This window comes from Lissotriton vulgaris, chromosome 12 (assembly GCF_964263255.1).
Source record: "Lissotriton vulgaris chromosome 12, aLisVul1.2, whole genome shotgun sequence".
Classification (NCBI taxonomy): domain Eukaryota; kingdom Metazoa; phylum Chordata; class Amphibia; order Caudata; family Salamandridae; genus Lissotriton; species Lissotriton vulgaris.
In genome coordinates this window covers 244,573,470-244,596,594 of record NC_141700.1, presented here as the reverse complement: position 1 = coordinate 244,596,594, position 23,125 = coordinate 244,573,470, and the positions used below count along the sequence as shown (strand labels likewise).

At 42.9% G+C, this 23,125-nt stretch overlaps 1 protein-coding gene across 4 annotated transcripts in view; it reads right to left on the bottom strand.

Annotated features, from left to right (window-relative positions):
- SMPD3 (sphingomyelin phosphodiesterase 3) overlaps window positions 1-23,125 on the bottom strand; it is a 976,655-nt gene that overhangs the window by 283,711 nt on the left and 669,819 nt on the right. For all 4 annotated transcript variants that reach the window (XM_086947747.1, XM_086947744.1, XM_086947745.1 and 1 more), the window contains one exon: window positions 8,693-10,308. In XM_086947747.1, the coding sequence (XP_086803873.1) occupies window positions 8,693-10,033 (1,341 nt within the window). In that variant the 5' untranslated portion in view covers window positions 10,034-10,308. The remainder of the gene's footprint in view (window positions 1-8,692; window positions 10,309-23,125) is intronic.

Below are 23,125 nucleotides of genomic sequence, written 5' to 3'. Positions count from 1 at the left end.
GTACCCCCCCCCCCCTCCGAAGGAGATGGGATATGGCTAGGCGTAGGGTCTTAGTGGAGGCCCCCAGGAAGCAGAGCCCGGGCAAAAATAATGCCTAGAATGCACTTGTTTCACTAGCAGGACTTGTGGGCCGGCCAGTCATAAATTTGAAGTTTAACTTGGGCTTTTGGTGGTGGGGGTTTGGGGGTAGGATATTAAACCCCTGGAGGCAAGCAAGGGCCTCCTTCTCCAGGGATTCAGCAAAGGAATAAACATTAAATAAGGGGCCTAGGGGAATGTTACACACTTAAATGATCGTCGCAGGGGCATATGGGGCTTACAGAGCGGTCTTGTTTGGTCTAGTAAGGGACCAGGTTTGAATTGTAACATGCAGCAGTTTGAGTAAAACCTCCCTTCAGCAGGTAACAGTCAGAGCCAAAGAGGTACGGGCAGTACACTGCAAGGGTTTAAGGTGTTGAACTGGAAGGAAATCTAACTGTCTGAGCCTGTGGCCCAGATGAATATGGTTCATGGGTGACTGCGTCAAAGGGTAGGATGCCGGTGAACTGCCACGTGGGTGAAAGGGGTTCAGAGCGTAGGGCGTGTGTTTATTTTTGACACATAAGTATTGCAACCATTTGGATTAGGATTGTTCGTAAAATACCATGTTAGGTACAGCAGCAGCGCACAACTGTTAATAAAATGATAGATGATGAAATGTACGGATAACATGTAACTCTTTTCGCTATCCATGATAGCCAATATCACCATGATTTTATTGTGTAACGTTTTTTTATAAGAGATCATTTTTAAGTTGAAAATACGTACAGTGTATGCTTTGGTACTCATTGGTGATTAATTGTTTTCACAGTTACCCCAGACGAAGGGCCCTCGGAGGCCCGAAATGCATTGGGTTTTGTCAATAAACTGTTTCTGGATGAAACGAGCACTACTGCGTATTCTTGAATGAAGAGGCACGGATGGCCCATCTTGAATATAAGAAACTTTGAAAATTGGCTTTGATCTTGCATGTGGTCTTAATTATGAGTACAAATGGTAGAAGATGATGAAACAAGGATTACAAATGATAAATTGGATGACATTGAAAAATATACACTGCGAAAGCAGACAGCAGCAACTGTGCCATGGTTAGGGGCACTTGTATTAGTGTCCCTCTGTTGTGTTTAAAAAGTCATGCCGGCAGTAAAAGGTTACCCTGCTGATACCCTGGCCCATGGGGCAAGGGCAGAGGCAAAAGAGAGCACTGAATGTAGGGCACAGTGCTCCTGGGTATGCTGCTCCAGGAACTGCTTACATTCCTGCACCGGAACTAAACGTACCTTTTAAGGTCTCGCCTAGGCAGCGCGCATGCGCTGCTCTAGGAGTGACCTTCAGAAATCGGTCAGCTCTTTCCAAGCAATCGTGCTTGTGCTGGCATCCACCTTGCGGGAGCGAGCAGCAGTGCGCGTGCTAATTAAAAACAAATGGCCGGCGCACCGCTGCTCGCTCCCGCACCTAGCACAAGCACTCGTGCTTGAATATAGCTGCTGCTTGTTAATTAGTGCAGTGCGCACGGTGAGCACCACTCGTGTGTTTTGAATGTACTGAATGTATGGCACAGTGCTCCTGGGTATGCTAAGGGGGGCACAGGCTCTGCAAGTAAAGAAAGGAATACTGTGTAAGGATCGCAGATAAGTTAGAAATTGCTTAAATAAACGATGGCCTAAATTCTTCGATAAAGATTAACTGGTGTGGTCTGAGTTTGTGGGACCCTTTGTACATTGGCAGGTTGAATTGGCGGATAATCACCAAAAATTGCGCTGGTGGAAGTCAGCATGTTTGTGCGCATGCATTTCTTTTTGTTTTTCATGGCTCGCCTTTGGTGTGGGAAGCACAAGTGTGGAAATGCGTCCAGGATCTCGGCCATAAATTGTAGGTAGGGGTCGGCAATGCTGTTTGATGAAGCATTTGAATACTGGCCTCCACATTTATTACATTGAAATCAGCTCAATAGTGTGAAGAATGTCGGAGTTGATACGGACCAGGTTATTCCCATCTTCCTGCTGCCCCAAGGCAAATCTTTTTGAAAAAGCGATCTCACAACCCTATGGAAGCTAATTCCGCTTCTATAAACAAGGGGAGACTCTGCGGTGAAACTGCGCTGGCAAGATACGATGTTTCATCCAACATTATCCCTATTTTCTCCTCATGTTTACCTCATTTTTAAGTTCAACAAGTCAGCATTTTTACTGCAACAGCGGAAAGCTTATAATTATGAGGAAAAATTGCGATTCCAAACTGCCTTTTTTCCTCATGTTCTCTGCGTGTTTTGCACATAAAATGAACATTTGAATGGGGCTATCAGGGATTAATACAGTCCCACCGTTACTATATTTTATTTAGAATTTTGTATAAAGCCTCGCTAAAGGCCATTGCTGGACTGAATGAATACAAAAAGACAATCTTTTAATAGTATGAAAAAAATTGGGGGGAAAAATCCAGTCATAAAACCGATAGCAAATAATGCTCAAATAAAAGAGGTTTAATTTTTTTCTCTAAAAATTAGATGTGTAAGGGCCAGTATGAGGGGAGGAGAGATATGAAAAAAGAAGACAGCAACAGAAAAGGCCAGAGTGACAGCATCTGATTTTTTGAGGAAGGCATACAATATAGAGTTTTAAATATTATGGAGCCAAAAAACTGATGACCAACCTATTATGCACTTAAATATATACAGGTAAGTGTATGCTTCCTATACTAAAAGTCCACATCACGTACCTTAATGAGATAGATATATATATTCAGAGAAAAATAAACGTTAAAGGGAAGTTATAGTTAGGTGAATATGTCAGTTAAAACATACTTTTTTAAACTAACAAAATCACTGAAATTCATCATAGTTATCTCAGGTAACTATGACTCATGCCCTAAAGTAACCATAACTCATTCTACCAGCATGCACAGTGTTGTCATCAATGCTGTCATTTCAGATGTTACGATGATTTAATCAATGATCTCATAGAATATGTCATGAGTGATGTAATATGTGAGGTCATAAACAGTGCACTACTAAGCATGTCACTTCTGCTTACAGTTTCGAGCATACACTCTAGTCTAACATTTACCTATTGGGCTGTCTTTTTGTAAATTTTGTATGCATTTCCTCATGAGACATTGAAATCTGGGTTAGGAGAGTGTGACCTAGATTACAGGTGATAGGCGTAGCAAGGAATGGGGCAAGTACTCGTTCTGCTTAGTCCAGAACACATCCAATATATATTGGTATTCACTAAGACAGTCTCACAAATACCCCACATTGTTAACAGTATGTCAACAATTATCTCAGAGAGGAATGTTGCAACACATGAGTAATTTGCTACGTGTAGATGTAGGAACATTGTTTACGGGGTTACTAGAAGGTTAGGTTAACAATAGAATTAAAAGGGCATCAGACAACACGTCTAGGCATAACGATCAGACGCTTTGGAAGGGAAGGCAACTAACATTGAGTGGGGTACACATGTAAAGTGCAAGTCCTATGTTGGATACCACTACACTCGTAAGTGACCACATGATGGGTGAGGAATAGGAGATGACTTTCCACAAATTTACAGTTCTGTCAAATCATAGGACTATATACATTTACGAAATGGCAACAAGTTTTAAAATGGCCACATTAGTTAAGTTCTCATAAAGGCTCTACACTAGATCTACTGTAAACACCGTCGTTGTTACATTTTTCATGAGCTATTTAGCATATTCTCTCAAGATGAATGGTTCATATTAGATTAGATAGTAGGTGACATCATAGCAATCAGACTACACTCTAAGAGTGTATACACCTGGGCAGTTAACCTATTGCTCGCTCCATTTCTTGAGCTGGCCCTAGGAGTGATTCAAGATGGAGAACATGGAAGGTGGCAATAGCACCCACACACTTAGACACTAGAAGTATGGGTGCTAGGGTGCTGCAGCTTCTCCAGAAATAATCATGCTAGCGTTCTCCTGCTAAATGGGCGTGGGTGATATGGTACACTTATTTTTTTGTATGATGCTAGGATTTTTCACAATCCCTATGACTTCAGTGATAGAACCTTAATGGCAGCACCCCCACTCTAAAAACGTGCCTGCACCACTGCCCACACATTTCCCCAAACTGTAATTGCTTAACCAGCGGTGTGTTTTGTGCCCCCTCAGTGTTTTCATCATGCTGTGTGTGAACTTTTTCCCCTATTGTCTGAAATTCAAATAAAGATGTATTTATCTTGTCACATCTGCTGCACTTCAAAGACAGAAGTCAAATGTCAGGCTATGGCTTCTGACCAATTGCTGCTTATAATTTTTTAACATGGGGATTGGTGTTTACAAACTCACCTCATTTTGTAGTCAGAGAAAGTAAAGTGAATTATTTGAAAATCTTGGGGGCTTACACAGTGTGAAAGGTTGTAGGCTCTCATTTGTTGTGACACACAACAGAATGTAAATACCTTTACATTAAATATACACATAAGCAGTAGGAGGGCAAAAAGGAAGGCAATTTTTTTGTAATTCTGAATTGTGATGGAAACAAAGAATTTAATAGGATCAAAACAAATCAAGATACTATACTTGGTGATGCACAAATAATAAATATTCACTGAAACCTGATTTTCACACATTATCATTTGTGTGAAATATAGTTGTATTAGTAGAACTGTACAGCTGTGCAAATTCAGTGTGGCCATCTCAATTGAAAATATGCTGTCTGTAAATGACAGCACGCTACCACACAATGCTTTAGTTACATTACAAAAATTGCCTACCTCGCCCATTAAAGCTAGGTGGGTGGCGAAAGTTATTGTTCTAAAAATTGGCTTGGCGTTCTAAAATGTTTGGGAAATACTACTGTAGGTAGTTTCTAATTTTTCTCTACATATTCTTGTTTAGTCTCTAACCCAACGTGTGTGAGGTTTTCAATTTTTAGGCAAAGGTTTCCTATATTGGCCCTGTGAGTTTTTGTCACATGTGCTGATGATGCAAAACACATGATAAGAATAGATGATGGAGGAATGGAAAAGAGAAGGGGGGAGGAAAGGAGAAGAGGAAAAGGCCCAGCTTGAAGAAAAAACATAGAGATATGGGAAAAGGTTGAAAATGTCCCTCCTTAAAGGATGCAGAGGGAGAGGTAAGGAAACCTTGTTGCAAGAGGGAGCCTTTTTGCTAGCCTTTAATGCCACCCCTTTCTATTTATCACCTGTATTGATTTACATAACCTTCAATGACGTCACTTCCTTGATATAGTGCAGCAACATACGCCGAAATCTAGGACATACATGAACAATCAGAAATCGTATCAGATAAGTTGAACATAAAAGTGAAATGAAAAAATTATTAATTTTAGAATTCATTTCACTGAATGTACATTACCAGCTAGCAGGAACGGAAGAGCATAGACAAAACTCTCTCTAATCCAATCTATTTTCAATCATAGTGTCTAATTAATCAGTGGCCGCTGGTGACATTTGAAAGTTGTGGGGCGTCAAATTTGTAATGGAGCACAATGTGGCAGGCGAGCGAGCCGAATGACCGAAGGAGGGTTGGGAGGGGGGGGGGGGGGGGGCAGCTTCTTCCCCCAAGAAACTTTTGAAAAACGAGTAGGCAAATGGTGTATTTTCAAACAAATTTGAGAAGACATGCACTTTACTCTTCACCGTCAGAAACGAGGTGAGGGTTGGCCTAAACTAATTAATAATTAGTCTAGGTCAACGCTCACCTCCTTTTTGACTGTGAAGAATAAAGTGTGCGTGGTTATGTAGATGGTTAAATACATACATCCCATCCTAGTCAGCCTAGCCAGACTAACACAAAAAATATATAATTGAGACTCTACTTATCATTTTTGCAGGCAGAATATCAGTTGTCTTTCTGTGGCACAGCTCTGCCCATGAGACACCAGGATTTTACTGGGCATATTAAAGTTTTTGGGCGACAAATTACGTCTGTCAAGATTTGCGCAAATGTTTCCCCTTATCAACCTTCCAACCCATAAGATGTCAGCGCGGGAAAAGGTGCTGAGGGTCTACTAAATGCGACACAAGGCAAAATAAAAATCCCACAGCGAGGAAAAAAGTCTGCCCTTTGGGAAGAGCTTAAAAACCCTCCATTGCGTGCTTTAATGTGTGCATCAGTAAAAATGAATGAGCAAAAACTGCTTCTGGAGCCGGCCAACTGTCATTAGGGATGTGAAGTTATATATAAAATGCAATCAGTGAACACATGCGATTTGTCTAGATAACGACGTCACTAACGCCCCCCTCACTGGGATTAAATGCAGTATTGCCAAAGTAAGAAATGTGTCAACAATGAAAGAGTTTCGCTTGGGAGGGAGCGTAAAATCAAATTTTAAATGTCAGGAAAATCAGAAACTTTACATTGACTGTGTAAAATCAACAGTATACACAGAAAAAAAATCTATTCAAATTTCAATATGACTCTGTAATTAGATAGTTGCAGTGAGTCTCTTTATTTTCTGTATCATAAATAAACAAGCAAACCACCATTGGGTTCTTCTTTTCTCCATAAGCAGAAAGTTGTGCTCCTTTCTTCCTTTAAACATACACACACTATACAGGCCAAATGTCCTTAATGTGTACAATTCAACAAATAAATGGTTTAACTAGTGTACTGGGTTGTTGTTTTGCACTAATAATTATTTTAGTGCCAATCTGAATCATGTAAAGAATCACCACTTATGTGAGAAGAGTTTAATGTTACATGCATCTGCCAGCTACAGGCCCTTTAGGGCTTTTCGTGACATGTGTTGGTGGTGGGTGTGTGGATTTGACCCCTGAGGGTGATTTAAGGATGACCCTCCGTGCTATCTTACCTCTTTGTGCTATGTTAAAATTTGCATCACGCAGCATAGTGGTACGGATGAGGCTACAGGGCTTCAAACAGCTATTTAACGCTGTCTGGGTTTAATGTATTTTACCCTGATTGTATTCAACATTATCTTACAATTATTTGCCTTGTTCATATTGCTGGTTCTAGTCAACCCTTTTTGGAATTCCACGTTGAAGGCCCTCCTCCCGCTCCCTTCTTTACACCTACTCACTTGCAGCCTTACATTTCTGAACCTGGACTGCTCCCTGCTGCACTTTCGTATTGTAAAGAAATTTGACTGACGTTCAGAACTTCTACTGTTATTCGTTAAATGGAAAGGTGGCGGATAAGATGTGTCTTTAAGGGGCTTCAGAAATATCACGAGAAATATCAATGAAAATGGATGTTTGCGACATAGCCTGTTTATTTCTTAACAAACGTCACTTTTATTTTCAAGGCCTAAATGTTTCACCAAGTCGGGGTTTCCATAAATTGCAATGCCTCATAACTTTACCTCATGACATGCCACCGGTAATAGCTAATAAATGACATGGGGCATTAAAGTCATAGCATCAAGCTTCACAGTAAGTTCAGAGGCTGCCAACAAAAAAGGTCACGTGATTCACCTTTCGTACCCCTTCCTGTTTACCCTCGGCACATTTATACCTTGCACCAGATCACTCAGTCGCGGTGGGGGAGGGGGGTAAGGGGGCGGGGTTGTCGCACAGGGGTTTAAAATAAAATAAAAGCAATCCTACCTGAGGAGATCCGCGCCACCTCGCGTCCGTTCTGGCACCATCAGTGGAACAGCCGCATCACTGCTGGGAAGTGGCAAACCCCTCTTAGCCAATCCTGGTGCTGGAGCAGCGCCCACCAGAATTGACTTTAGAGCAGGGCAGTGTTACGCTTCGCCCGCCTGCCCATTAGGAGACCGAGGTTTGAGCCTTTGCTCAACCCTTGCTCTACTGATGGGCATGTGCCAGCCTGAACAGGCACCAGTGCGCATGAGTGGGCACGGGCAAAAAATTTGCCTACCTTCCCCACTCATGCGCACTTGTGCTGCTGCTGCCTGCACCTGACAATGCCTGCTGTCAGTCAACATGACGCCAGACCGCCCACCCCCCTCAGCCTCTGAAGGGGGTGGACGGTCTGACGTCATGTTGACTGACATGATTGTCAGTTCTTCCTCGGAGCTGCTGAACTTAAATAAACTAAGAGTTTAGTTAAGTTCAGACATGCCGAGGGAGCTGGCAACGCCCTAACGCCCCTAATGGACGGACCGCCACTGTAATAAATGTGATAAATGTACAGCGGATCTAACGTGTCAGCTAGTTTAGAGAAATGAGGTTTTACTACCTTTCTGGGTTGTGCTGTAATAGTCAGTGCACTGCAAAGGAATAAAATTGAAGGCCTTGGTCAGAGGAAACTAGTAGTAAATGTCTGTACTGCTAGGTATTCCTCATTTTTTGTACGTAAAATACCAAATATGGAATAATACCACACGGAAACAGTGTAACACCTCACAACCTGCGCGTGATCACATTATTTCTGCATCAGCGTAGATTACAATGGATTTAGCTTCAGCCCCTAAATGAAGGCTTCTGGCGTCTACCAGAGAGGACCTGGTTTCAGTACAGTAATCTGACTTCTTTCTTAAATCCAACGCTTTGGAAATGTACCCGCTGAGACAAGAGGACAAAGAAAAGGGGTACACTTCAAGAAGTTTCGGAACAGCTTTTTCTTGTTTTTATATTTTCTGTGTTAACCCTACCAACAACAAGCTTAATATTATGCACTTGGGTATTTACAGCAGATTTCATTACCTGTGGCTCAGTATTTATAAATGACTCACCTTGAGAAACAGAGCTCCCTTGGCAGCCAGTGAGTCTGTTCCTCTCCCATTGGGGTAACAGTGATAGGCAGCGTCCAGAACTGGATAGCGGCTAGCAAAAAGGAGGCCACTGTTTAGAAACTTAAAGCCACAGCAGCCGTGGCAGCTATAGACCCCAACATCGTAAAGAACAAATTCAAAATAATGATGGAGCTGGTCTTTCAACTTTTCAGCAGCCCTTTTGTCAAACACTTCCTGCAAGCAGAGGAAGTCCAAATTGGCAGGAAAGAAGGCAGATATCTCATGGTCCACAATGTCATCCATGTGCTTCTTTTTCCTCGCAGAAGTCTTTTTTATGATTGAAGCTTTGTAGATCAATTTGTTGTTGATGGCGCTCTGATCTCCTGGCCCATCGGCCATTCGCGCCCTGACGAGGGATTCCCGTGATGCAGTGCAGCTGTCTAAGCTGCCAGAGTCCCCTTCTCTCTGTTTGTGGTTGGGGGTTTGGCCTTTGTGGCCCTCTGTTTCAGTCTCCATGGAGGGGTCAGGAGGACCACTGACATTAACCTGTCCACTCATTGCATCGGCCTCCGTATCTGAAATGTGGCCACTGTCCTCGCCACTTATACGGATAATACAGGGACTGTCCTCACCCTCGCTGTGCTCCACTGCAGATTTCACATCTCTGCTTTCCTCACTACTATTGGATCCGGAGTTATCTCCTTTGTACTCCATGGAGGTTGTCCTTTTCATGCCTGCATTGACAGCGCGGCTGTTCACATCACCGCCCTGTGGGGTTACTAAGCTGCTGAAACTTGCAGCGCTGATGGATGTGTTGGTTGGCGAGTCTATGTATATCTTGATCTGAGGTCTGCTTGCCCCATTTCGGATCCTCTTTCCAATTTCCTTGGCTCGTGCCTGCGTGTTGAAAAGATTGGTAAACCTCGCCAGTGAATCTGGTAGAAGGCAAACATTGGCACTTCCGAAGCAAAAGCTTTTCCCTCCACTTGTGGCCTTCCATTCGGTGAGCAGTGGAGGTCCATTTGCAAAAGATTTGTCTTGTAGCCTGGAATACACGTATGGTCGTCTGGTTGCTTGGATTGGTGACCACAGCAAGAAGCCAATCAGGGCAAATGGGAGCGACGCAACCAACAGTGCGAGATAGATGGGGGTGGTGATGATGATACAGAGTGCTTGGAAGTAGCATGGGTCATCGGATCGCTGCCGCTTCTCGTACGTAGTAGGCAAGAAGGAAGCCAAAAGCCGGTCTCCAAACCAGACACATGGGAAAACCAGAGCCCAAGAAAGGGAATGCAGAGCTGAAAGAAAGCTGTTAGGGAATGGGGAGGTGTATAAAACCATTGCAACGCAGTTATGACAACACTTCAGGGCCCACTACATGATGTCTCTCCCAGACGTCATCCAGAATGGTGGGGTGAGGGTTATCCTCCAACCCACAACACAGTCTGTCAGGCGCACACGAACAGCATCACCTTAGCAGTAACATGTCAACATCTCAGAGAATACGGCTGTGGAAATAGCTACAATGCTGTCCTCGTGGCATCTGTATTCTTCACAGTATATCCTTGTTTGATGTACAGCACCATATCAGGCCCTTGTGTGGGGTCATGGAGAATCTGTAGAGACAAAATGCAAAAGGAATTATGAACAAAGGCCTTATTGATATTACTTAAAAAATTACAACTTTGAGACGATGTGCAAAATACTTCGATGTAATCAGACAATGGAACCTCCTTCGGCTGCAATCATACCATGACATAAACGCAGGCACTTGTGTAAAATGTACTTTTTTTAAAAGCAGAAATGGCATTTTGGAGGTGAGAGCACAGACTGTGAACTGCAAAAAGGCAGGGGGAAGGATGACCGCTCGATAGAATACAAGGATACAGCCACTATTGCTTGGAGGAAAGACAATGGGCCTGATTTCGATGTCAGTGGGACTGCCACCAACAGGCTATTGGTGGTGGTCTCATCTTCATACAAGCCATTAGTCCGACCGCTGCACTATGATGAAGATCCCATCGGAGCGGTGATCGGGTTCGTATCCCCACCACTGCGCCGTAGGAATTACGATGTCCTTTTTTCACTGCCTTTTCATGGTAGTCTGACCGCCATGAAAAGGAAGACGGAAACAGACTTTGGGGGCTCGATACAGAGCCCCCGTCCCCTGTCGGCCACTGCTAAGGGGTTCTGGGGTCACACGTAGTGCCCCCCCACACATCCATGCACTGTGTGCCAGGCACCACATGCACAACTGCTTTTTTCCACTGTGGCTTATGCTGAGGCCCTTTTCCTGGGCCGCGGCAAAAGCTGCATTGGAAAAAAGCACTTTCCAACAGCCACCACTGTGGTCAAATTGTAATTGGGCAGTCGGACCACCACCTGCCTGTGGCGGTCCAATCATCTGGCCTCGTAATGATGCCCAAAGTTCGAGGCCACATCCCAGCCACTATGCACTTGTGTAAATTAGGGTAAAAACATTTTCCACCTATTTTCTGCTTGTGTAATACGGAATGGAACAAACTTATTTTTATCTGGTTCATACTAAAGCAAGATTGTTAGATTGTGAAACCTTGTGCATTACATGCATTCTTTCAACATAATTAAAAACAATTAATAGGAATTTTCCGCAGCAGATTTACTCCAGAAATAGCCTTTTGGAAAAATAACTAGAGCAAATAGATTTGACACTATTATTTTCTATTCCTGTACCAAACAAGCAACGTCATTTTGACAAACAGTTTCATTATTCAAGCTTAAAAAATTGGTAAATTACTGTTCTCCACTTCTTATTATGTAAGGGGGGGAATATAGTGACATCTCTTTTCGTCATATTTTGAGATGGCGCAAATATAATTTGCTAAAATCCACTTTTTGCTCTAACACAAGCTTTCTGTGGTATTGCCAGAGGAGCTGTTTCATGATCTCCTTCTACACCTCTGTACATCAGAAGAAATGAGCCATGCCCCCATTTTTTTAATACATTGGGCTTCTTACAGGGCATGGTTACTCACAAACATTTTCCCAGGGGCCAAAATGTTTGATCCGTTATGTGACCGATGGGCCACATTGATCCCAGCAGGGTAGTGGTTGGGTGGGGGCAGGGTAGTTAGATTGAGTGGGTGTTGGTGGAATAGTGGTTATGGGGGAAGCTAAATATATATATATCTAGTGGATGGACTGTACAATGTGAAACCAGAAAATTAGGGATTAATCCCGGCTTCCCCACTTTACCAAATTGTGCGATCTTGGACAACTGTTTAATTTACTTTTCCCTCCTTTTTCTTCATTATTACATTTGAGAGGACCTCGAAATACATGTTTCCAGGATGTGTGCTGTAAAAAACCTTCAACAGTAACAACAGAGGGTCCCTGAAAAACTGATAAAGTGAGGGGGGGAGGGAAAAATGAGCAATAGAAGAATAAGCCCCTCACTTAGTAATATTTTAAACTAGGAGGTACATCCTAGATACATATATTAAGAAACATTGTCCCACAAACAAAAGTTATTCAAAAAATATTGTCACTTTTTATTTACATATTTTTCTAATATTTTGAAACATAATAGCAGTATACATTCATATTCGTGACCACAGTACACAACAAATTATCTATATATACATATTTATACTATATACACACAAAAGAACCCCCATGGATCATGAACACAGCCAGACATACCCAGTCAGTCAAAACCACTCAAACACTCCATCTGCACAAACAATTTCAACACAATCACCAACTCACTACACACAAAATTCAAAAGGTATATTGTAAATAACAATCCATTTCAATCAATAATACAAAAATTTAAGGAGAAACAAAAAAAGGCGCAGACGCGCTTTTCGGAAAAGGAACTTAATGATCCTAAACTCCTTTGTCAGGGCGCAAATAAATCATAGGTTCCATATAAGGGTATCTTGCTCTGGATATTAGGATACCTGGTCCAAATTCCAAGTAATTGGTTATGCGGGGGTACACTCCTTATATAAAGGAGTAACCTGAATTAAAATCCATATGAATGGGAGAAGGGCACAGGTCACGAACAACAGGTCTTGAACGTTCAGATGTTCAGTACAGAGAACAGATACAGAGCTCCCAAATTTAGAGAGCGCACAGCCCAGAAGAAGATTAGGCAGGGCAAGTGTAGATTCACAATAGGGGAGCCCTCCAAGCAGGCTCTGGTGTCCCACCATGTAAATTCCACAGGGTCAGGACAATGGAGTGTCCGTCCGCTGCCAAGTCAATAGTTTTCAATGCTGGATACGGCAAAGGCGAACCGTCACCTTCTACTGTGCTTGATTTAATAAACTATAATGTTGTTTGCGTATAAGAGGAATCCAGGCCACCCAGAGGGTGCATTTAACAAACAACTGACTTGCAACTTAGTTCACTACTGGCATTAATGTCAGGGTGGGTGGAAGAAGTAATTTTTCTAAATTCATGTTTGAAAACTATAACTTTTAAAATAATACCTTTCCATGGACTGATATAAGCTCATATACTAAGGAAAAATGGTTCTGCATGTTAATGGAACGCTCTTTTTGAATGTAAAAAGAGGCTATAATATTTTTACAGGTTTATTGCAAGATGTTTTCACTTTAACTTTAAATAAATGCTTGCCCATTTATTTAATATTTTTTTAATGTTAGTGTTAAGTCAAGTAAACAGCAGCCCTGACTGCTGGTAAACAGGGGACTGCATGTAACGGTTAGGAGGGCCGCCTGTGGCCTCCTTGACTATACTTTGAGTATCACTGCTATAGGGCATGCAATAATTCAGTAACACCACAGGTTAGCTCATGAGCGCCGACAACTGCAGCTCGGAAGCATGGAGTTGCAACTACTTTGGGTTTCTGAGCTGTGCTGTCTACAATGAATGGCCTAATTTGTGGAACTTCGCCTTTTTGTAAATTATACAAAAATCAGGTGATGAGACATCATAGACAAAGAGAAAGCCTTCCTCTTACAGCGGAGGGGTGGCCCAGGCTTCCTACAAACGCTGCTCCTGAGGCGGAAAGCCGGGAGAGCGCACCGTTCTTTTAAAAATTGATTTGTAAATCTTGTTGTGCTTTTAAAATCATCACTTACTCACCCAAGCCTCTCCCACTGCAAGCGGCCCCTCCGCTGCCCAGAAACCGGCGTGCCAAACGCTTGACAGAGCCTCGGCCGATCGACAGGCCACGCCCCCATCGGAGGCCACGCCCACCGACCTAGAGCTCAAAAGAGACGCTGCTCATCAGCCTCTCCACCTACAAACGCTGCTCCTGAGGCGGAAAGCCGGGAGAGCGCACCGTTCTTTTAAAAATTGATTTGTAAATCTTGTTGTGCTTTTAAAATCATCACTTACTCACCCAAGCCTCTCCCACTGCAAGCGGCCCCTCCGCTGCCCAGAAACCGGCGTGCCAAACGCTTGACAGAGCCTCGGCCGATCGACAGGCCACGCCCCCATCGGAGGCCACACCCACCGCCGTCCTACCCACCAACCCATAAGTATGTGCCTCCCAAGGAAGCGCAGCGGGCGCGCCGATTGCACGCCGAAGGCGCGCTTAAGGCAAGCTCGTCTGCGCTCGTCCGCGAGCGTCCGGGACTAGGGGCTAAGGACTCCGTATGTTATCATACTTATACATCTGCTGAACTACTAGCGCTGCGCCCAACTACCACGACGTGTCCACCTGTTCCCCATAACGCGGCGAAACGCATATCTTACTTGGGCATAGGCAATCCTGCCACCCTTACAAACGCCCCTGCTCCTGAGTATTCTATGCTCACGACCACACCCAGCTCCACCTACATGTTCAGGTGTATATATCTAAATACCCGCTCCATGATTAAACACCAGTCAGATATTTTTCTGCTACTTATGGATAAACAACCTGACATGCTGCTATTGACAGAGACCTGGCTCACCCCGGACTCATTACCGGACATTTTAGCTGCCCTACCTGCAGACTACTACATTCTATCAGCATTACGCCCAGGTGGAAAAATCGGGGGAGGAGCAGCTATAATTGTCAATAAGAAATTCCAACTTAGACAGTTCCCATCTCTGCCTCTACCTAACACTGAAAACATAGTCGCCAAAATAGATACTCCCAATGGCTCACTTGTACTGGTCCTACTATATCGCCCTCCCCAAACCATGGCCACATTCCCTTCCACTCTAGCTCAGCTACTGGCACCGTTGGTCACAAATCACCCTAAACTACTTTTGGTTGGGGATTTAAACTTCTGGTTTGACAACATATCATTGGATCCCCAAGCTGCAGAGATGAGTGAACTTTTCTGTGATCTCAACCTGACACAACACATCCACACTGAGACTCACCAGAAGGGCCATAGTCTTGACCAAATCTGGTCTCTGAACTTGCCACTATCCTCAATAGACATAAAACCTTGCTGCTGGTCTGATCACCACAGCATAAGTTTCTCCTTCCAGTTAGATAAGACGACCCATTTCAAGTTACAAACCAGCAAAACCATTAGGAAATGGACTTCTATGGACTTGCCAGCCTTTCTTAACTTTTTAGGTGACTCCCTTCCCCTTGACAGCACTAATGTGGAGGAGGCCGATGGTCGGTTCAATGAATGGCTTACTGCAGCGATTAACATCTATGCTCCTTCTACGCGTCTTTGCAGCTCTAGGAGCCCGGACGCACATAAATGGTTTACACCTGAGCTAAAAAAACTGAAATTGGGAGTGAGGCAAAAGGAAAGAACATGGCGCTCCCAGTACTGCCCTTCAGCCAGGGCCACATACTGCTTAGCTAGGAAGACATACCAAAAAACTCTACAAAACCATAAAACTACCTATTACTCATCCAAAATCCTAAACTCCACCAATAAGTCAAAAGAAATTTTCAGGATAGTAAACGATCTTTGCAATAACGATAGAACTTCCCCTCCGGTAGTTCCCACACAAGCGCTATGCAATTCCCTGAATGACTTTTTCCGCGATAAGATTTTATTGATCAAACAGAACATCTCCACACTTCCAGCTTGCGCCCCAGTGGATGACATCTATTTTAATCCCTCAACTTTACACTCTTTCCCCCTTATTGATTTGAAAACTTTTTTGGAACTATTGTCTAGAGTCAAATCAGGCTCCCCTATGGATGTCGGCCCCCCCAAATCATGAAAGAAATCGGTCGAGCCATGCCCAATAGCATGATACCCTTGCTCAACGACTCTCACACTTCAGGGATAGTGCCTAATAGCTTTAAGCAGGCCTTACTGATTCCCCTCACCAAGAAACCTGGTATTGACCCGCTGGACCTCACGAACTACCGGCCTATATCCTTGCTGCCCTTTCTATCCAAAATGTTGGAGGCGCATGTCACCAACTGCCTCTCTAATTTCGTGGAGGAATCGGACTATCTCCAACCCAACCAAGCAGGATTCCGGCCTGGTCACTCCACTGAGGCAGTAATATTGGCCGTTCAGAACACCTTGAGGTCCAACGCTGACAAAAACCTTCATCAAGCCCTGGTACTTCTTGACCTGTCCGCCGCATTCGACACGGTTGACTATTCTATCCTGGTCAACCGTGTCGAACAGGCGGGCCTTAGAGACTCTGCCCTAGCCTGGTTGAAATCGTTCATTTTTGAACGTACTCAGTCTATCCGCTTAGGCTCCTTTTCTGCTGCCAAAGTCAAGTCTTTCTGTGGGGTGCCCCAAGGCTCTTCGTTATCTCCCCTATTGTTTAACTTGTACATGCGGCCCCTTCTCTTTGCCCTGAGAAAGCACAAAGTCACTGTATACAATTATGCAGATGACTTGCAGCTAGTTTTCGTTCTTAATTCCCCAAATGCTGTGGAGGACTTCCAAGCCACTATGACTTTAATCCAGAGTTGGATGTCCTCAAATCACCTTAAATTAAACCCAGGGAAAACTGAGTTGATCCTGCCCGGCAAGAGCGAAATCAGTTGGAGCCCTAACTTCTGGCCTGCTGATATGGGCCTTCCCCCTAAGAAATCTCTGACTGTAAAAAGTCTGGGGATAACCATCAATGAGGACCTCTCGCTAAAATCCCAAATTGGAACCGTGGTTTCCTCTGGATTTTTCCAATTGAGGAAAATTAGGAAAATCGTCCATTTCCTCACTCCTTCCGCCTTAATTCAGGTGGTCATGGCCCTAGTCCTCTCCCACATCGACTTCTCAAACAGCCTATACCTTGGCCTACCTGTAGGACAACTTAGAAGACTGCAGTACTTGCAGAATCAGGCCGCCAGGCTGATCTGCAATGTACCCAAATGGGAATCGATCAAATCAGGCCTAGAGACCCTGCACTGGCTACCCGTGGCTCAAAGAGCCGAATTCAAAGCCGGGTGTATCATCTTTAAGGCTTTGCAAGGCAAGGGACCTTTATTCATCAGGCAGCTGATTGGAAGATATGTTCCCTCACGTAACCTGAGATCAGCCCACAAAGACCTACTTGAAGTACCTCGCTTTAAGAAAAAACGACAAGGTGGCAGCAGCTTCCATTTCTTAGCAGCTACCCTATGGAATTCTCTGCCACTAGCCCTCAGACAGAGTAAGGACCTCCTTGCCTTTAGGCATTTAAGACTCACCTCTTCACACAGGCTTACTTGAAATAAAGATTCCTGCAGACTCACCCCCTGTTATGTTTTTTATCTCTTTCCAGCGCCAAGAAGCCTTCGGGCGTATGTGCGCTTTATAAATTTTTAATAACATAACATAACATTTTCGGGACTAGAAACAACTTTGGATATAAAACGTCAGATCAGGTGGAAGTAGCGACATCAAAAGATCGGGGCAGGAGTTGATTTGAGGCAGAACAACCATTTTTGTGGAACTTTGAACCCCGGAAGAGGTTGAAAGAGATCTTCATTGAAATGTTCATATTGCCTCCAAAGATTTGTAGCTCCAATCAGACAGAAAAGATACCTAGGACCCGGGGTAATTATACACATCCAATCATTTCGCTGTTTCCGTTCTCAATTTGCACCGATGATAGACTGGGATGACATTTTTAGCAGTCGCATAAAAGGTCAGCATGCTATTAATGTAAGTAAGGTTTATTGTACAGTTAATAAAAACTCACAAATTAAAACATACAAATGTATAAAAATACGACCACAGTTACAGTTGAAATATAAAAAGAGCAAGTATGCTTGCTCATTAAGATCATAAAAGTCACAATATGATTTGGTAAAGATCATAGAGATTAAAGGAACAAAGAACTCCAAGGGGTTTAGCACAGCTTTGGGTTGGCTAGTGCTTTAGGTGAGCCATATGTCTGTTTCATGAGTCTTATGGCCACTATATCAAAAAATGTTGTTAGTCTGCAGTTTAACTGAGTCTCTTCGGGATTAAAACACAGCATCACGGCCTGCCTGCAACTTGTTATGCCCTTCTGGTTCCATAGGGCCCGGAGTAGAGATCTCCTTATATCCATAAGGTTTGAGCAGATGCGAATTATGTGAATAACGTCTTCTTTTCCTGATGAGCAGAGTCTGCAGCTGTTTGCTGAGCTTTCCCTTTTCCAAGGTGCCAAGTGCAGTAATATGGGTATGATACCAAAGCGTATGTTTAAGAACTTATTTTTTGTTGTCTGCGTGAGGCCCATTTTTAGGTATTCTTGTGGTTTCAGAGCGTTATAGTCTTTCAACACGGTCAATCCATGGGCCCTCTTAGCCAGGGTGTCTTTGTCCTCGATGGATGAAATCATCTTGGTTACTTTCGTTACCACTTTTTTAAAGGTTTTGAGATCTGTCGATGACTCCCAGAGGTTTGTTAGTTCCAAGATCTCCAGTGAATCTTGTAAGTAATTGCTTGCCGGTGAGTTGTCTCTTGTGGATAATTCGGTCCAGAGTTGGGCGTTTAAGGATCCATGGTCAGCACCTCTGATTTTCCGCCCAGTTTTAATATATGCGCCCCTTCTCTCCACCGTTTGTTTCTGTAGCCCGAATTCGAGGCGAATTTGAGCGGGCGATATATATGTGGGTAGATGGAATATTGCCCTATGTGCACGACTAATGGTGTTATCTAGTGTTGTGGCGTCTTTTCCTTGCATGGATTCTCTGCCATACGTGAGCATGGGTTGCAAACACTCTCTTATCACCTGCAGAAGGGGGTCCAATGACCAGTCTGGGAGAGCTTTCTTCAGGGGCTTAATCGACAAGTAAAATGTCGTGCCCTTCCGACGAATGGGCTCTAGTTGATGCCTGAATGAGCCTCTGTTGTCTATAAGAACGCCTAGGTATTTATAAGTGGCTACCTGTTCTAGCCTCTGTCCGTCCAGAAACCAAGCGAGTTTCCTTTTTTTGTTATAATTCATAGTCATAACTTTTGTTTTATTGAAGTTGATGTTTAGTGAGTTGTTTATGGAAAATATGTTGGTTGTATCCAAAAGGTTTTGGAGACCGATAGGGGACCGGCTTATAAGGACCAAGTCGTCAGCATAAAGGAGGTTTGAGAGTGTGGTGTCGCCTAGCCATGGGGAATGGCAGTTGGTTTTCTCCAGTTCGCCGGGGAGATCTAGGAGAAAGAGGTTGAACAGCATAGGGGCTCGGACACAGCCTTGTTATTAATGTATCTCGGAAGGACACCAAAGTGACCAGTGAGACTACAAAGCGGTAATTTGTGCACATAAAACCAGCAATGCCAATTAACAAATATACAACAATCATTATACACATATCAAGCTAATTATTACCAATTGCAATATAAGTATACAGATTAATCTTTAATATTAGAATGTTAGTCATATTATCAATGTACCTAAACTGGAAACTGTGATTTAGGACAATATATAAAATGGACTGATAATTATGATTATGTCAATAATTACATGATTTGTGACACTACTGAGAACAGTGATGAAAATGAAAACCAATGGGGACACAGGGAATGATTATAATTATCATGAAATGTAATCTATAAAAGGACTATGAGTAATAGTACTCATAGTGTCACCTGCTTATAGAATGTTTTAATACATATTAAAATACATGGGAGCCTGCAATCTCAGTATAAAAGCGAATTTCTAATTTCCTTATTACAGGTGACTTGTGACATCTCTAGGCGCCTGTAATAAAGGAATGACATGGCTGATCAACTGTGGTAAGTAATTACAATTAAGTTGTGATGTCCTAATGCCTACTGCCAGACCCAGCAGCAAAGTTGAAAAGCAGATACCGGAATAATATTGCAACTGCAGTTTAAACAACGCAAAATTGAGAACTGGCTATTTGCTCTCCTGATCTAATCTTATAAAATGAACAGTAATCATCGAAAGTCAATGATTAGGGCAATGTTTCTTTTTTGCACCATATAGGCACCATATAGGCCATTAAAAGAAGGATAGAATCTCACTGATTGTTTCTACACATTCTGAGCAACAGCATTCAAGTCTGACTCACAGTAAACTGCATTTAGGATCTTTTTACAACTTACTAACTGCCTTTTGCACTACAGATTCCACTTTTATTCTTCATGTCTGCAAACATACTATCTCTTTTAAGTAAAGATGCAAGACATCAAAAAAGTAATCAGTTTGTGGAAAGGTTGATGATGGTTGATGATGTGATAAAATTCCTCTGCTGTACCTTAAAGAGATATTGCAAGACACCTTGGAGTTTCATGACCTTATGAAGGATCTCTGCCTTTGGCCTTCTCCCTCTATGTTTATAGTCACAGAACTCCTTGGTAACATGCACTGTCCTTGTAAAGTATTGGAGGAGTACTTTATCCTATATGTAATTATATTACACCAAACATTTGAATAAAGTCAACCCATGTAAGCATTCAGTCTTCTCCAAGAACATCCCAGCACATTCATCTAGATACCTTTGCCCAAGTCTAGTAGATCTGAAGGACTGAGTCATGGCTTCCATGTTGATGACTGTTTGTTAAAGGGAGCTTTGCAGTCCCCATGTGCCCCATTTTGTAGCCACGTTTTTAATCCAACACTTCCCTTGTCTGATACATTTTTTATACATTAGTCAGGCTTATCTCTTTGCACTGCGGAGTTGGAATTCGGGTGCACAAAAAATGGGAAGTGGGATTCATTTTTCAACCTTTTGTGGCACTGTTTTTGTGAACATTCCTTCTTTCAAATATGCAAGTGATTTTTTTTAAACGGTGCTAAATTTAGCGAAAAGCAATGACATTTTCTTTATGCCGAGTATTCCTACTCTGCTGGGATTTAGATACGTCTGGCATCATGGGATATGGAGAAACGAGGTTATTTTAAAATTGCAGTTTTAACCACACTGTTTTGGTCTACAGCAGGCTACTGCTGTACAAAATCTCTGTAAAACGTTTTTTTCCGGTAGGTTTTCCCCCACAAATTTCTAAAATATAATAAATCTGCACTCTTTTAACACCAGCTTACAGCAGCTTTAGGTGCCAGTTGTAAGAGCTGGTGAGAAATAAACAGGACCACAGCATTTCACGGTGTGCACTTGACTTTACATTGTGGCTTTGGTGTTGTGACAACGTAGCTTTTTACTGCATAAGCAGTCAGCATAGATCTTTCAGCAGAAGGAGCAGCTTCACTATGTGTGCCGTGGGCTTCATACTGGAGAGCCCACCCCTGCCAGATGCACCAGCCAACGCCCTCCTGCTGGAAGTAGTTCTCTCTGGATAACCCTCCACAAGGATCTTTACACAAAGCAAGCTAGATGGATTCGCATTGCTAATGCTTGTTTTAGACTATGCTGCATGCAATAAATATGTCGGATAATGTGTAAGCGCACACCGCATATCACTCAATAACAAAAGTGCAAACTTGTAACAGGACCATAAAGTCTTTTGGTTACGATTTCAATACTCGTGTCACAAACTCAGTATGCTATAAATATTGTGGAGAAGAACACATTAGTCCAAACTGTTTACATGTTGTTGGAAGTGGCCTTTTTTGCAGGGATATGCCCAGAATTATTGCTTTCTTCCTCGTCTGTTTGTGACTTCGTTTTTGCTGGTTTTAGGACTCTGGGAACTTTACCACTGCTGGCCTGTGCTAAAGTGCATGGGCTCTGTGTCTAAAATATAATGGCATTTGGTTTCTCCATGATTGGCATATTTGATTTACTGATACGTCCCTAGTACAGTGCACTACATGTGCCCAGGGCCTGTAAATAAAATGCTACTAATGCTACTTGTGCCACCCACATGAGACGGCTTTCAAACCTGTCTCAGGCCTGCCATTGCAGAGCCTATATGTATACAGTTTTTAACTACCACTGCCACTGGAGTCAAGCTATCCTGCCTGATGAGGGGTGAAACCCCAAAACCGGTCCTAGGATGCTTGTTTCCAGTCCAGGGAGGACCTGGCCTGGCAGTTCGGCTGGACTGCTCCCATTGGGTGCAGGGTCAAGACTGATTTGCATATAGCTGGTTCAAACTGGAATTGCATGGGGAGCAATAAAAGTATGGATTTAGGCCCAATTCTCTGTACTGGGTGAATGTATGACATTGTTCTGAATTCTGTCCATCAAGTGCTCTTTTTGCATTTGTCATCCCGAGTGGGAAGGGTAAGCCCAGACGTGGGTACCGTGCTCCCCATGCCACTGAATGACATTGGGCTTTCTGAATTCACTCTTCACAGTCACACACAAAAGGAGAAGAGAGAAAAATGAAAGTATGAACACTATGATTGAAGACTGGAAGTGAAGGTTGGAAAGATAAAGAAGATTTGGGTATCACTGAAGTGAAGATGATAAGATAAGCAAAGGGTGTATTAGAGACTGAAACAAAGAGAGGACCTAGAGCCAATGCTTCAGGAATTTCAAATGGAAGACCGATTGGAGGGGAAGTGACTAACACTTTGTGACTTAGATCAACCATACTACAGGCAAGTATCCCCGGAGGCTCCTATTGAGTGCTGGGTTTAAGCAGTGCACTAAATAGGAATATAGAAGTACAGGTACTCACTATTTAGAGTGCCTTTTTGCTCCTGAGAAGTGGCAGTATTCTCCCATTTAATCTATTGAAGCAGTGCTGAGAAGTGCAAGTACTCTCCCACTGAAATTTTAAAAATGCTGGTAAACTGTACCTGACAGTCCCTGTCCATTTAAAGTGGTGGGTTTAAGAAGATATTTAGCTTCAACAGCAACTGGAAATTTCCTGAGTTAGTAGCTCTTACCCCTACCTAGCCTTTAGATACCCCTCGCATTGCCCTTGCTTACCCTGATCTCAGATGTCATGATTCCTTTTGAATTAAAAGAAAGTAAACATGGCTGTAAGACCGATGTGTGCCTTTTGTTTTTTCCCCTCCTTGACCTTATCCTAGCTCATCAGCAGCAACTAAGAAGCTGTCATTCATTTCCAATCTTTATTTCGGCCATTGGTCATAAAAGATAAACAATACACATATACAATCACAATAGATCAATACATTAGACAATATAAAACATTGGAATTGCATATGCTAAAAATACTTTAAAAACTATGCATCTTAAAATTAAGA